Raw genomic sequence first — 15,873 nt, 5'->3', positions numbered from 1 at the left:
GGGTCAAAAGAGGGTACCATTGTCATTGTCCATGCATTGACTATGGCAGTGTTTCCCAACTCCAGTCATTGAGTACCCCCAACAGTACACATTTTTGTTGTTGTCCCTCACAAACTCACCTGATTCAACTCATTGAGCGCTTGATGATTAATTGACAAGTTGAGTCATGTGTGCTTGTCCAGGGCTACAACAAAAAAGTACTTGAGGACTGGAGAAACACATGTGAGAGTATTCATATGTATATTTGAGTTTAGTTCCAGGAGTTAGATTATGAGTTAGTCTACAGTCATGTGTAGGGATTGATTGAAGGTCAATGTAAAATTCAAATCTCCTTACCATTATATAAACTCAGCAAAAAAGAAAAGTCCTCTCACTGTCAACTGCGTTTATTTTCAGCAAACTTAACATGTGTAAAAACTTGTATGAACATAACAAGATTCAACAACTGAGACATAAACTGTTCCACAGACATGTGACTAACAGAAATGGAATAATGTGTCCCTGAACAAAGGGGGGGTCAAAATCAAAAGTAACAGTCAGTATCTGGTGTGGCCACCAGCTGCATTAAGTACTACAGTGCATCTCCTCCTCACAGACTGCACCAGATTTGCCAGTTCTTGCTGTGAGATGTTACCCCACTCTTCCACCAAGGCACCTGCAAGTTCCCAGACATTTCTGGGTGGAATGGCCCTAGCCCTCAGACGTGCTCAATGGGATTGAGATATGGGCTCTTCGCTGGCCATGGCAGAACACTGACATTCCTGTCTTGCAGGAAATCATGCACAGAACGAGCAGTATGGCAGGTGGCATTGTCATGCTGGAGGGTCATGTCAGGATGAGCCTGCAGGAAGGGTACCACATGAGGGAGGAGGATGTCTTCCCTGTAACGCACAGCGTTGAGATTGCCTGCAATGACAACAAGCGGACCGAGTTTTGAAATAACTGGAATTAGAGTATGATAGCTCAGGAGATGGAGAAAACACCTGTCACCGGATTACATCTTCAAACTAAGGGCAACCATGGCATCCGTGACAGAGGGAGAAGTGTCCATCCATGTATACGGGTAAGAGAGTCTAGCTAGCTACATTTTACCAGATATTACACGTTTTTTAATTTAGTCAGAAAGTTGTTTTCATTTCAAGTTAGTGTACTGTTAGCTAGCAAGCTAACGTTAGCTGGCTGGCTCGCTAGCCAACGTTACGTTTATGATCTGTGTAGTAATATTATTCATATCTCAGAGCCATTTGCTTTGCTAGTTATAACCTAATGTTAGCTGTCTAACATTGAACCTGGTTGGTTAGCTACCTACAGATTCATGCAGGATAGTCACGTCATGAGTTGGGATTATGGTTCATTGTTAAGCTAGCTAGCTACATGTCTTAACAAAAGACTCCATTACGCAAGTATCCATTTCAATAAAACACCATTTTAAATGTTATTACATAGGACCGAATCAAGCCCATCAGTCACATATTGGGGGAAAAACACTTGTGGTATGTTGTTTTCCTGACCTTTTTCCAACAGGAAAGGTGGAAGGCTTGATGTCAGAGTAAAGAACAGCTTGCTTACTGTCTGTTGACCCCAGAGTTCAGAGTATATTTTAAATTTGCTTTGGAAGAGTGAGCTGGGTGCTCTATCTGGGAGTATTGCACATACCTTCAAATGTTCTCTTGAGTTTGGCAAACTTAAAGAACACAACAAATCTCCTCAGGTGAATCTTAAGTATTCTTGGTAACATGCGCAGAACTAAAGAATACTGGTATGGTCGACATTCTGAGGTCATGTGTATGCTTTGACACTTTGGAGCACCATCATAGATTGTGACTTTAAACTGTGCTGAATACAGCTGGGAAAAACTCATATTGATGCCAGGTGAGCTTTGTTTAATGCACCCTAAAACAGTCTCTCGCCATTTATCATAATTTCCTTTCTTTGTTGAAATTCATCTGATCTTTGAGAACATTTGAATCCTAAGCAACTTCCCTACATATTTCTTGAAGTACAATAGCCCAATAAAGCTACTATAGTAGGTCAAAGCTGTGTGCTGGAAAACCTTGGTAGAGCATGGGTGAAGTAGGCATTGTGGGGCTCATGTGAATTTCCTTTCTTTTCTCACTTAAAACTTTTGTTTTGTTTCTAATTAAAACAGGAATATGTGGTGACACACACACGCAGAATAATGAGCAATCCATTAGGGAGTTGTTTTACTTGGAAAACGCAATGGAGAATCCCAATGTCTGGTTCAGATGAAAGCCTCCCCACCACCTCTGACAGATCAACAGCAGCCATTTACTGCTCTCTGTGTCTTCTTTTTCTCACCCGCAGCAGCCCAGTTCAAAGGAGCAAAAGCAACAAGAAAAAAGAGGTAGCATTAATACATAACTACATAGATGGAAACAAATAACTAAATGAAGAAATCATCTGGGATTATTACAGTTTGCGGCGGCGAGCACATGAAAGCCAGGATTGTGATAGTGATGGGGGGGTGAAGCTGATTGTTCTGGGTTCCAGCTGGTTAGCCATGCTCTTTCGCTTTTATGCAAAAAGAGAGAAAGCAAGAGAGCGAGTGAGGGGGGAAAAGAGAAGAGAAGAGAGAAAGAAAGGCTGTCAGCCTTCTCCCTGGTTCTGCTGCTGTGGAGGGAGTGGAGAAGCAAAGAAACACAGAGCGTGGCTCCATCTCCGCTGCCATCCACCCCTTTTCCTTGAGTTAATCCTCTCGACTTTCCCGACCCCCCTCCCAGCACCTCGGAGTAGCCACGTGCCCCATCATCAGAAGACCCCATCTCGATTCCACTCGTCTCCCCTTACTCCCACAAAGACAAGCCACATGGTGCAAAAGGAGAAGGGGTTAAACATGTTGCCGTGCCAACTCATCGCTAATGTCTGGAATATCAGAAGAGAACAATGAACAGAATAGCTAACAAGTGTGTGAATTCAGAGTAAGTCACAAATGAGTCAAAGGAGAGCTGTATTTTTAGCATGTGGGCCCAAGATTGAAGTCCAATCAAAACATTACTCCTCAACATTCAACTCTATTTTGCAAAGCTATTCTGGTGTCCCAACTTCTTAACTGAATTACTTTAATTATTAAGTTACTTACCTATGCTACTTTTCAACACTAACCGCTAACTTTGGTGCCAGTAGTCATTATGCTTGGCTCCTCTGTTAGCAGTGGATGAACACAACAGAGGCTAACGTTACACACAGATCATGTGTGACTAATTAAAGTGGCTGACTTGAAAGCAGGGTTAGGCCTGTCAGTGCAAGGGGCAGCCTGACACTAATGATTAAATTAAATGTATTGATTTGAAGAATGTGCTGGGATTAAAACACTCCAATGCGAGGCATCACGGGCTAAACTGCTGGTAATCTGTTGTGAGACTCGGTGTTAGGTGGACACCAATAGGAATGATTAAAGCATTATGTCAACACCGATAATGTTCATAATGGCACTAAAGTCTGGTGTACTGTGGGTATTTGAAAAATGGCCTCCAGTCCATTGTGGTATACTGTATGCTCAATGCATACCTTGCATACATTGCCTCCTTTAACATGCTATATCTTGTTGTTGTGTTAATACACTGTAAGTATATATCTCCACTACATGAGCAAAAGTATGTGGGCACCTGCTCGTCAAACATCACATTCCAAAATCATGGGCATTAATATGGATTTTGTCCCCCTTTTACTGCTATAACAGCCTCCACTCTTCTGGGGAAGGCTTTCCACCAGATGTTGCAACATTGCTGCAGGAGTTGCTTCCATTCAGCCAGAAGAGCATAAGTGAGGTTGGGCACTGATTTTGGGGGATTAGGCCTGGCTCGCAGTCAGCATTAACAATTCACCCCAAAGGCGTTCAATGGGGTTGAGGTCAGGGCTCTGTGCAGGCAAGTCCAGTTCTTCCACACCGATCTCGACAAACCATTTCTGTATGGACCTCGCTTTTTGTACAGGGCATTGTCATGCTGAAACAGGAAAGGTCCTTCCCCAAACTGTTGCCACAAAGTTGGAAGCACAGAATCGTCTAGAATGTCATTATATGCTGTAGCGTTAAGATTTCCCTTCACTGGCACTAAGTGAAAAACAGCGTCAGACCATTATTCCTCCCCACCAAACTTGTGTTGCAACCGAGGGCAGATGATTTTTAGGGCGCTATGCGTTTCAACACTCGCCGGTCCCGTTCTGTGAGCTTGTGTGGCCTACCACCTCGCGGCTGAGCCGTTGTTGCTCCTAGATGTTTCACTTCACAATAGCATCACTTACAGTTGACCGGGGCAGCTTTAGCAGGGAAGAAATTTGACAAACTGACTTGATAGATAGGTGATATCCTATGACGGTTCCACATTGAAAGTCACAGAGCTCTTCAGTTAGGCCATTCTAATGCCAGTGTTTGTCTATGGAGATTGCATGGCTGTATGCTCGATTTTATACACCTGTTAGCAACAAGTGTAGCTGAAATAGCCGAATCCACTAATTTGAAGGGGTGTCCACATACTTTTGTATATATAGTGTATATCAACAACACAAATGTGGTTTGGGCAAAAAAACAGACAGAATTGGAGGTGGTGAGAAACTGAATACTGATCCATTTTTTGGAGTGAAAAACAGCATTAGGGCTTGACGACATCAGCTGTGTCCAACAAGGAACATGGCCCTGCTTTAGCGCAGTGGTGCTGGTCCTGGACACAAGCGTGATCATGTGAGGACTCAACAGCGGCCCGCCATGCCCCAGGAGGTTGTCCCCCATGACGACACAACAACGGCGCCCGCTCGCAGCATCCAGCTCACTGTGGGGGAGCCCGGGATTGGACGCGCAGCAGTGATGTCCAATGGGGTGAGTTTCAGGGAAAACAAAGGCACTAGTAGTAGAAAGCAATTCCACTCAAGAAAACAAACTGAATATGTCTTTCGATGTTGATTTTGATCTTTCAATTCCTTTAGTTTGGCATAGCGTTTCTCAGGTAATCAGTGGAGACTCCTGAGGGGAGTTTGGCTCATAATAGTGACTGGAACGGAGCAAATTGAATGGCATCAAACATATTGCTTGATGTATTTCATACCATTCCACTGATTCCACTCCAGCCATTACCACGTGCCTGTCCTCCCAATTAAGGTGCCACAAACCTCCTATGCAGGTAATGACTTTTTTGGAAGGTACAAACACAAGGAAAGACCATGGAGAGACCTCTGAGGCAACAAACACTTAAACAAAACGTGGGAATAAGATTCACAGTGGCTAGGAACAGGGACAAAAACAGCCACAAAGAAGAAAAAGAAGGGAGGAGCGCCATGCACGTCTCAAAACACAGCAGTATCCTATTCCTGCTGATTTATATTTGAATATAGTAGCTATAGGGGTTTCAAAATGAGCTAATTTATTTGTTTTAACAGCCACACAAGGCAGAGAATTTGATACATATTTGTACTTCATCCATTTAATTTCCGGGATGTATATGTTTCATTTCCGTGATGATCTTGAATTAGATTGTGAAAACTAAAGTCCATCTTCTTCATACAGCCTCTCTACAACCAAACAAACAGCCTTTAAATCTTATTCACAGATTCACATAGCAAGCTATAGTATTAAAAAAACATACCTCAATACAGCTATATTGTTAATAATATCGTATCAGAAGGCCCCAAGTTATCTCACAAATCAAGTGATCTTACTTATGTTTAAAATAATATGAAATAATAAAACAGATAAAACTTTATTTTCAAGATTTCTAATTAATTTTCCTGAGTCAGATCAAAGTGGACAATGGAAAAAAAAATTCTCCACTCAACTCCATTTGAGGGGTGGACAGTCGCCTAAAGTGGTGTTGAATATACATTGCTTATTTTCGTGTTATCGCAAATAGCCAAAGGTCCGTTCGGCACCATCGAGGAAACTGGTGATGGGGGACAAAAGACTGCACAAACACACACGGCCATATCCATTGAGTCCTGGCAATCTCTGCATTGAAATGAAGCTGACTTTAAACACAAAAGGGGGGGAAATAAACTGCAATTCAGAGCAGACCGAAAAAATAAAGATGAGATAAACAAAACTTTTATGGCTGCAATGGGTTATTCTTTTCTTCCATCTTTCTCCCTCTCCATATCTCAGTTGTGTTGTTTCTCCCTGGTTTCATTGAGATGAGCTTCTGGCTTCTTCTTAAGTGGCGGCAATCAATTCTGATTAGCAGGCCTGGCTACTTTTTGAGAGGAGCCCATCAAAGTTGTATTAAGGAGTGAGAGAGGGAAAGGGTAGGTGGGTGAGGGTAATTTGGCTCTTCACACAGACTCCACTCCCACCACACACATACACACACGATACACACACACACATGGAAAAGGGATTTGTGGCGCCCAACCATCTTCTTGCCCTTTAGCTGGCTCCATGCTGTTTTCGTCATCTCACTTTTAAACGTTGCCGGAGAGAGACACCTTTTAATGATAAGGAGAGCGGCGGAGAGATTAGAGGGTGACCTTTTTGGCTCAGCGTCTGTGTACCTGTTAATGACGAGGTCAGTGCTTTGAAAACACAGAGGATATGGAGGTGATGTCCTCATTAAGAGATTGGGAGCTGGTGGTGGTAAAGGTGTCCTTTGGTAATGCACAGGCTACTTTCAGACAGGGACCGTCCGGGGCCCAGCGGAATCCTTACACACGTGGTCTCTGGTCTTCAAAAGGACTGGCGTCCACCCACTACACAGGTTTCAAGTGTCTGCCTCTTCACTCTGAGTGCCAGTGCAAAAGTGTGTGTGTGCCTCTTAACTCGCCGAGTGTGCCTACAGTATATGTGTGTGTGTGTGTGTGTGTGTGTGTGTGTGTGTGTATGAAGGAGCATGAAAACATGTGTGTGTGCTCACTTTGTGTGCAGAGGGCCACGCTGGGGAGGAGCCCTCATCCACACCCGGCTCCAACCGCTCCCTTGAAGTGGGGTCACATTAATTTCAGATGCGATGGAGAAACATGCTACCGCTGAGCTTTTCCGCAACTAGGATGTCAATGTCAAAGCTCTCTCCTCTATCTCCCTCCTTTTTTCCCCAATATGGATTTCAGTTGGAGTGGCCCAATATGATATTCAGGGAGGCTGGTAGAAGAGCCAAGCTATAATTAAGAAGTGCAGCTGCAGTGAAATGCCCGAATGTTCTCTGGAAAAGATCACAAGAGATCAAGGCGCCCCGTCGGAAGAAGAGATGCCCTTGACAGCCAGCTGTGGGCTTGGTATTTGGTGCCCCAGCGAAACAGAAAAACACGAGGCACGATTTATGTATGCCAGGGGGATCCTGAGGACCTGGCTGTGTGGCTGTGTATATGTGTGTGAAAGAGAGTGTGGGTGAGTGAGGAAGAGTTTGTGGTGGTAGGATGGGAGGGAGGGACAGAACGTTGTATCCATCAAAGACAGATGGGAGCCCTTCTGATGTGGCTGCTTCTCTGTGTGTGTGTGGTGTGTGTGTGTATGTGTGTGCGTGCTCACGCCTCATCTCTGAAGAAGGAGGACAGAAGGAGGACAGAAGGAGGACTTGAGGACTTACTGCAAAAGTGTGCGACCATTAGGGCTATACTTTATGTTTGTGTGTGTGGGCATATTTAGTATTTTCCAACCAGTGGAAAGTACTAATAACATCTGTAAGTCTCTGAAGTGGACCAAAATATTATTGTAGAGTTGATGTGAAAGTATGTGTATGTCCGTCTGTGTAGAACTAGTAGGCCAATCTATTTTTAAGGTGTGTGTATGTATAAGTTTGTGTCCGTGTGTATGCCAGCCTCTCTCTGTGTGTGTGTGTGTGTGTGTGTGTGTGTGTGTGGTACTCACGTCGGACGTCTCTGAAGTAGATGGTCTGTCTGTTGGGGTTGAGGAGCTGGATGACAGAATCGTCGTTGTTCTTCACCCTGCAGCTGATGACGGCCACGTCACCCTCCATCACCTCCACATTGTCTGTCACCAGGTTCTGACTCTGGACTGGAAGGCACAGACAGACACACAGTAGTCATTACAACTGCCAGGCTGTGTGCAGTATAGTTTTTCACACCACTGAGCTGAACCGAGCCAAGCCAAGCTGTACTCAGCCTGGTTACACATCCACCATAGTTGCAGTAACTGTGCTGAAATGGTATGAAAATATCATATCTGAGCGAGCACAATTTGGTTTGCAAACATGTGATCCCAAGTATGGAATTAATTCCGGTGGTACTACCATTTGCCAATACTTTAAGAAATCAATGCCAACATGATATGTATCCCAAGTTATAATTCAAAATAAGCCCTTCAGTCCATAACAACCGCAAGGAAGAGTGGGGATATTTTTTTTTTTTTTTTACCAACTGGGGAAATTGTGTTGGGACCCACAAGGTCAAATGCTATTTGTAGAGGGTTTAGGGTTACGGTTAGAATTAGTGTTAGAATTAAGTTTAGGGTTAGGAGCTAGGGTTAGTTTTAGGGTTAAGGTTAGGAACCAAGGTTAGGTTTTAGGGTTTAGTTTTAAGGGTTAGGGAAAATAGGATTTCGTATCGGACTGAATTGTGTGTCCCCACAAGGTTAGCTGTACAGGACTGTGTGTGTGTGTGAATGTGTGCTTTATGAGCGAGCTGGTAAAGGTTGCTCCTGATGCCTGACCTTGTGTGTGACGGCAGACCCTATCACAGGGCAATGGAAGACTTCATACATGGATTTTAGCTACTTCATTAAAGTCAGGAGAGAGATTTTTGATTTTCATCTTCTCCAAGATTAATCTCTTTCCTCCTTGATGCGTAGCTTAAATAAAAACATATTATACAGTTGAAGTTTACGTACAGTTAGGTTGGAGTCATTAAAACTCATTTTTCAACCACTCCACAAATTTCTTGTTGACAAACTAATTTTGGCAAGTCGGTTAGGACATCTACTTTGTGCATGACACAAGTTATTTTTCCAACAATTGTTTACAAACAGATGATTTCACTTATAACTCACTGTATCACAATTCCAGTGGGTCAGACGTTTACATACACTAAGTTGACTGTGTCTTTAAACAGCTTGGAAAATTCCAGAAAATGATGTCATGGCTTTAGAAGCTTCTGATAGGCTAATTGACATAATTTGAGTCAATTGGAGGTGTACCTGTGGATGTATTCCAAGGCCTACCTTCAAACTCAGTGCCTCTTGCTTGACATCATGGGAAAATCAAAAGAATTCAGCCAAGAACTCTGAAAAAAAATGATGGTTCATCCTTGGGAGCAATTTTCAAACTCCTGAAGATACCATGTTCATCTGTACAAACAACAGTACGCAGGTATAAACATCATAGGACCAAGCAGCCATCATACCGCTCAGGAAGGAGATGCGTTCTGTCTCCTAGAGATTAACGTACTTTGGTGCGAAAAGTGCAAATCAATCCCAGAACAGCAAAGGACCGTGTGAAGATACTGGAGGAAACGGATACAAAAGCATCTATATCCACAGTAAAATTTGTCCTATATCGACATAACCTGAAAGGCCGCTCAGCAAGGAAGAAGCCACTGCTCCAAAACTGACATAAAAAAAGCCAGACTACGGTTTGCAACCGCACATGGGGACAAAGATCGTACATTTTGGAGAAATGTTCTCTGGTCTGATGAAACAAAAATAGAACTCTTTGGCCATAATGACCATTGTTATGTTTGGGAAAAAAAAGGGGAACGCTTGCAAGCTGAAGAACACCATCCCAACCAAAGAAATAAAAGCTTAAATAAATAATCATCTCTACTATTATTCTGACATTTCACATTCTTAAAATTAAGTGGTGATCCTAACCGACCTAAGACAGGGACTTTTGACTAGGATTAAATGTCAGGAATTGTGAAAAACAGTTTAAATGTATTTGGCTAAGGTATATGTAAACTTCCAACTTCAACTGTATATGTATTGTTCCCTAGCCGAGTAGTTAATAGGAGGAGCATGATTGGACTGTGACATGCGCAGTGGGGCAACCTGCAAATGTCCATGCCTCAGTTGACATGCACCTCTAAACATCCCTGTCATTTAAAGAGGATGGGGAAGAACGCAATTGCCTCCTCAAATGTCGACAGATAAGGACAGACAGCTTAACAAACAGGATTTAAAATAAGCCTTCCAAACAATACCTCAATACCCCAAACAGCCCTGAAAACAAATGAACCATATGAGAACAAGCCACACTCCCCACTTGTAAGAAGTGAATTCAGCCTACTTTTCAATAAGGAGGGCCATTATTGGATATATGCTAATATGCTATGCTAAAATACTTGGCCAATATGCTAATATACTTGGCTCGAATTATATGCTAATATGCTAGGCTCATAAATGCTAACATGTTAGGCGCATATGATATGCTAATAGGCTTATACGATATGCTAATATGCTAAACTAGTACAGTGGGTATCGCCATGGTGATGCTGCTAAATGTAGTCTCTTCTATGTTGGGCTAGGAGTTTAAAACCTGGGTAGTGTTCATTTGGTTAATTGTTCTTCCACTGGTAAACAAACACTAAAACACAAATTGTAAGGGGGGAATACTTACGAGGGAACACGCTCATTAACGACAACATCAAACGTGCAAAGATGTCATCCAGAAAATGTCAATCTTATCGAGTCACTACCAACAGCTACATTAGCATAATCTGGTATAATGTTGATAAAATCATAGTAGCAATGGCTCTTATTATGGTTCCTTATTTAGGAAATGTAATTAGATCAAATTAAATAAGTACATCAAATGAGAATATCAGCAGGTGGTTACCAAACAAAAAGAGATGACACTGCAACACAAATAGTTATGATAAAACTAAATATCTCATGTCAGAAACTGCATTCAAAAACTACAACTCAGAAAACCATGTCACATGCCTTAAGTGCCCAGATTTGATCAATCATTCTCAAAATATCAAATAGTCTCAATCTGCACGTGCCTTGGCAACTCCTCTAACTATCCTTGTGTGCATCTACTAACACACATGTTTGGCACAACAACGAACCAATCTAGTAGAGAGAGTTGGATAAATCCCATAGCCTTGTCTACAGCTGGGACCGAGCTACAGCTCAACATACAGTACCAGTCAAAAGTTTGGACACACCTACTCATTCGAGGGTTTTTCTTTACTTTTACTATTTTCTACATTGTAGAATAATAGTGAAGATATCAAAACTATGAAATAACACATATGGAATAATGTAGTAACCTACTTTTTTAAAACATATTTTAGATTCTTCAAAGTTGCCACCCTTTGCCTTGATGACAGCTTGCACACTCTTGGCATTCTCTCAACAAGCTTCATGAGGAATGCTTTTCCAACAGCCTTGAAGGACTCCCAAAATATGCTGAGCACTTGGCTGCTTTTCCTTCACTTTGTGGTCAAACTCATCCCAAACCATCTCAATTGGGTTGAGGCTGGGTGATTGTGGAGATCAGGTCATCTGATGCAGCACTCCGTCACTCTCCTTCTTGGTCAAATAGCCCTTACACAGCCTGGAGGTGTATTGGGTCATTGTCCTGTTGCAAAACCAATGATAGTCCCACTAAATTCAATAAGATGGGATGGCTTATAACTGCAGAATGCTGTGGTAGCCATGCTGGTTAAGTTTGCCTTGAAATCACAGACAGTATTACCAGCAAAGCACCATAACACCTCATCGCGGTGGGAACCACACATTCCGTTCACCTACTCTGCATCTCACAAAGACACGGTGGTTGGAACCAAAAATCTCAAATTTGGACAGATTGCCACCGGTCTAATGTCCATTGCTTGGCCCAAGCAAGTCTCTTCATCATATTGGTGTCCATTAGTAGTGGTTTCTTTGCAGCAATTCGACAATGAAGGCCTGATTCACACAGTCTCCTCTAAACAGTTGCTGTTGAGATGAGTCTGTTATTTGAACTCTGTCAGGTGCAATCTGAGGTGCAGTTAATTGCCGATTTCTGAAGCTGGTAACTCTAATGTACTGGCTCCAAGATGGCATAGCAGTCAGACGTCTTTTGTCCTCATCTTGTTGTGTCCCGTATATATATATATATATAACAAATATATTTAAAAAAAATATATATATAAAAAGGTACGCAAAGTAAATTGTAAATATATATATATGGAGGATTACAGATTTGAGGTAAATAATACTTTATTTTTTAAAAATATAAATTGGTGAGGCGGGTTGTAGGACAGTGTTTTGAAGATGAGTTTATGGAAAATAAAAAATATATATAAAAAGGTATGCGAAGAAAGTTGTAAATATATATATATATATATTTACAACTTTCTTCGCATACCTTTTTATATATATTTTTTATTTTCCATAAACTCAATATATTTTCCATAAACTCAAGATATTTACAACTTTCTTCGCATACCTTTTTATATATATTTTTCATCTTCAAAACACTGTCCTACAACCTGCCTCACCAATTTAAATTAAAAAAAAATAAAGTATTATTTACCTAAAATCTGTAATCCTCCATAGAAGCTAACCAGAAGCTAGCTAGAAGCTAATCCAGAAGTTAGCCTGAAGCTAACCAGAAGCTAATCAGAAGCTAGTTAGCTTCTTTACTGGCAAATCGTTAGTATTCAGCTAACCACGGTTTGTGGTCATCAGCTATCCTTTAGCTCGAAAATCTATCGGCAGTTTTGTACGGCGCGGCGCGGCTCGGACTGGAACATACCGGACCTATTTTTTTCCGGATTTCAACCGCTAACTCTGGACATTTATACCTGGATCTCGCAGCTAGCTAGCTGCTATCCGTGTGACTATCGGCTTACATAGATTCCGGAGCAAACATCAATTATTCCGGAGCTAGCCAGCTGAAGAGTTCCATCAGTCACTCCTGGGCTACAATCACCTATCCGGACCCGTTTTACTGCCAACACGGAGCCCCACCTTCACAACTGGACTACCGACATTATCTACGCGAGGGAGTTATCCGGCTGGCTCCTCCGTCGCGACGTTACCTGAAAGCCCATCTGCGGTCCGCTAATCGTTAGCTGTCTTATCGGCTGCTATCTGAATAGACCTATCGGACTATTTTATTTATATTTATCCCTTGGGCCTCTATAACTATATCTATTGTTTTTTTTTTTGCAAATTGGATTGATCTCCTCTACCACATGGAACCCCACTAATCCTACCAACGGAAACGCAAGAAGTGGCTAAAAACAGACCTCCATCCTATGCTAGCTTGCTACCGATGGCCCGGCTAGCTGTCTGAATCGCCGTGACCCCAACCAACCTCACTACTCACTGGACCTTTTGGATCACTCGACTAAGCATGCCTCTCCTTAATGTCAATATGCCTTGTCCATTGCTGTTCTGGTTAGGGTTTATTGGCGTATTTCACTGCAGAGCCTCTAGTGTTGCTCACTATACCTTATCCAACCTATTAGTTCCACCAACCACACATGCAATGACATCTCCTGGTTTCAATGATATTTCTAGAGACAATATCTCTCTCATCATCACTCAATACCTAGGTTTATCTCCACTGTATTCACATCCTACCATACCTTTGTCTGTACATTATACCTTGAAGCTATTTTATCGAATCCTGGCTTAGGAAAACCACCAAAAATTCTGAAATGTTCATCCCAAACTACAACATTTTCAGACAAGATAGAAATGCCAAAGGGGGCGGTGTTGCAATCTACTGCAAAGATAGCCTGCAGAGTTCTGTCCTACTATCCAGGTCTGTACCCAAACAATTTGAACTTCTACTTTTAAAAATCCACCTCTCTAAAAACAAGTCTCTCACCGTTGCCGCCTGCTATTGACCACCCTCTGCCCCCAGCTGTGCTCTGGACACCATATGTGAACTGATTGCCCCCCATCTATCTTCAGAGCTCGTGCTGCTAGGCGACCTAAACTGGAACATGCTTAACACCCCAGCCATCCTACAATCTAAGCTTGATGCCCTCAATCTCACACAAGTTATCAATGAACCTACCAGGTACCTCCCCAAAGCCTTAAACAAGGGCACCCTCATAGAAATCATCCTAACCAACTTGCCCTCTAAATACACCTCTGCTGTCTTCAACCAAGATCTCAGCGATCACTGCCTCATTGCCTGCATCCGTAATGGGTCAGCGGTCAAACGACCTCCACTCATCACTGTCAAACGCTCCCTGAAACACTTCAGCGAGCAGGCCTTTCTAATCGACCTGGCCGGGGTATCCTGGAAGGATACTGATCTCATCCCGTCAGTAGAGGATGCCTGGTTATTTTTTTTAAATGAATTCCTAACCATCTTAAATAAGCATGCCCCATTCAAGAAATTTAGAACCAGGAACAGATATAGCCCTTGGTTCTCCCCAGACCTGACTGCCCTTAACCAACACAAAAACATCCTATGTCGTTCTGCATTAGCATCGAACAGCCCCCGTGATATGCAGCTGTTCAGAGAAGCTAGAAACCATTATAAAAAGGCAGTTAGAAAAGCCAAGGCTAGCTTTTCAAGCAGAAATTTGCTTCCTGCAACACTAACTCAAAAAAGTTCTGGGACACTGTAAAGTCCATGGAGAATAAGAACACCTCCTCCCAGCTGCCCACTGCACTGAAGATAGGAAACACTATAATTGAGAATTTCAATAAGCATTTTTCTACGGCTGGCCATGCTTTCCACCTGGCTACTCCTACCCCGGTCAACAGCACTGCACCCCCAACAGCAACTCGCCCAAGCCTTCCCCATTTCTCCTTCTCCCAAATCCATTCAGCTGATGTTCTGAAAGAGCTGAAAAATCTGGACCCCTACAAATCAGCCGGGCTAGACAATCTGGACCCTTTCTTTCTAAAATTATCTGCCGAAATTGTTGCCACCCCTATTACTAGCCTGTTCAACCTCTCTTTCGTGTCGTCTGAGATTCCCAAAGATTGGAAAGCAGCTGCGGTCATCCTCCTCTTCAAAGGGGGGGAGACTCTTGACCCAAACTGCTACAGACCTATATCTATCCTACCATGACTTTCTAAGGTCTTCGAAAGCCAAGTCAACAAACAGATTACCGACCATTTCGAATCTCACCATACCCTCTCTGCTATGCAACCTGGTTTCAGAGCTGGTCATGGATGCACCTCAACCACGCTCAAGGTCCTAAACGATATCTTAACCGCCATCGATAAGAAACATTACTGTGCAGCCGTATTCATTGATCTGGCCAAGGCTTTTGACTCTGTCAATCACCACATCCTCATCGGCAGACTCGACAGCCTTGGTTTCTCAAATGATTGCCTCATCTGGTTCACCAACTACTTCTCTGATTAGAGTTCAGTGTGTCAAATCGGAGGGTCTGCTGTCCGGACCTCTGGCAGTCTCTATGGGGGTGCCACAGGGTTCAATTCTTGGACCGACTCTCTTCTCTGTATACATCAATGATGTCGCTCTTGCTGCTGGTGAGTCTCTGATCCACCTCTACGCAGACGACACCATTCTGTATACTTCTGGCCCTTCTTTGGACACTGTGTTAACAACCCTCCAGGCAAGCTTCAATGCCATACAACTCTCCTTCCGTGGCCTCCAACTGCTCTTAAATACAAGTAAAACTAAATGCATGCTCTTCAACCGATCGCTGCCTGCACCTGCCCGCCTGTCCAACATCACTACTCTGGACGGATCTGACTTAGAATACGTGGACAACTACAAATACCTAGCTGTCTGGTTAGACTGTAAACTCTCCTTCCAGACCCACATCAAACATCTCAGATCCAAAGTTAAATCTAGAATTGGCATCCTTCAATCATGCTGCCAAACATACACTTGTAAAACTGACCATCCTACCAATCCTCGACTTCGGCGATGTCATTTACAAAATAGCCTCCAATACCCTACTCAAATTGGAAGCAGTCTATCACAGTGCAATCCGTTTTGTCACCAAAGCCCCATATATTACCCACCATTGCGACCTGTATGCTCTCGT

At 42.9% G+C, this 15,873-nt stretch overlaps 1 protein-coding gene across 1 annotated transcript in view; it reads right to left on the bottom strand.

Annotated features, from left to right (window-relative positions):
- LOC115136004 (cell adhesion molecule 1-like) overlaps positions 1 to 15,873 on the bottom strand; it is a 500,413-nt gene that overhangs the window by 115,429 nt on the left and 369,111 nt on the right. The window contains exon 3 of the mRNA XM_065023748.1: positions 7,805 to 7,951. Within this exon, the coding sequence (XP_064879820.1) occupies positions 7,805 to 7,951 (147 nt within the window). The remainder of the gene's footprint in view (positions 1 to 7,804; positions 7,952 to 15,873) is intronic.

This window comes from Oncorhynchus nerka, linkage group LG10, assembly GCF_034236695.1.
Source record: "Oncorhynchus nerka isolate Pitt River linkage group LG10, Oner_Uvic_2.0, whole genome shotgun sequence".
Lineage (NCBI taxonomy): Eukaryota > Metazoa > Chordata > Actinopteri > Salmoniformes > Salmonidae > Oncorhynchus > Oncorhynchus nerka.
The sequence above is the reverse complement of the archived record's forward strand: the minus strand, read 5'-3'. Positions and strand labels throughout refer to the sequence as shown.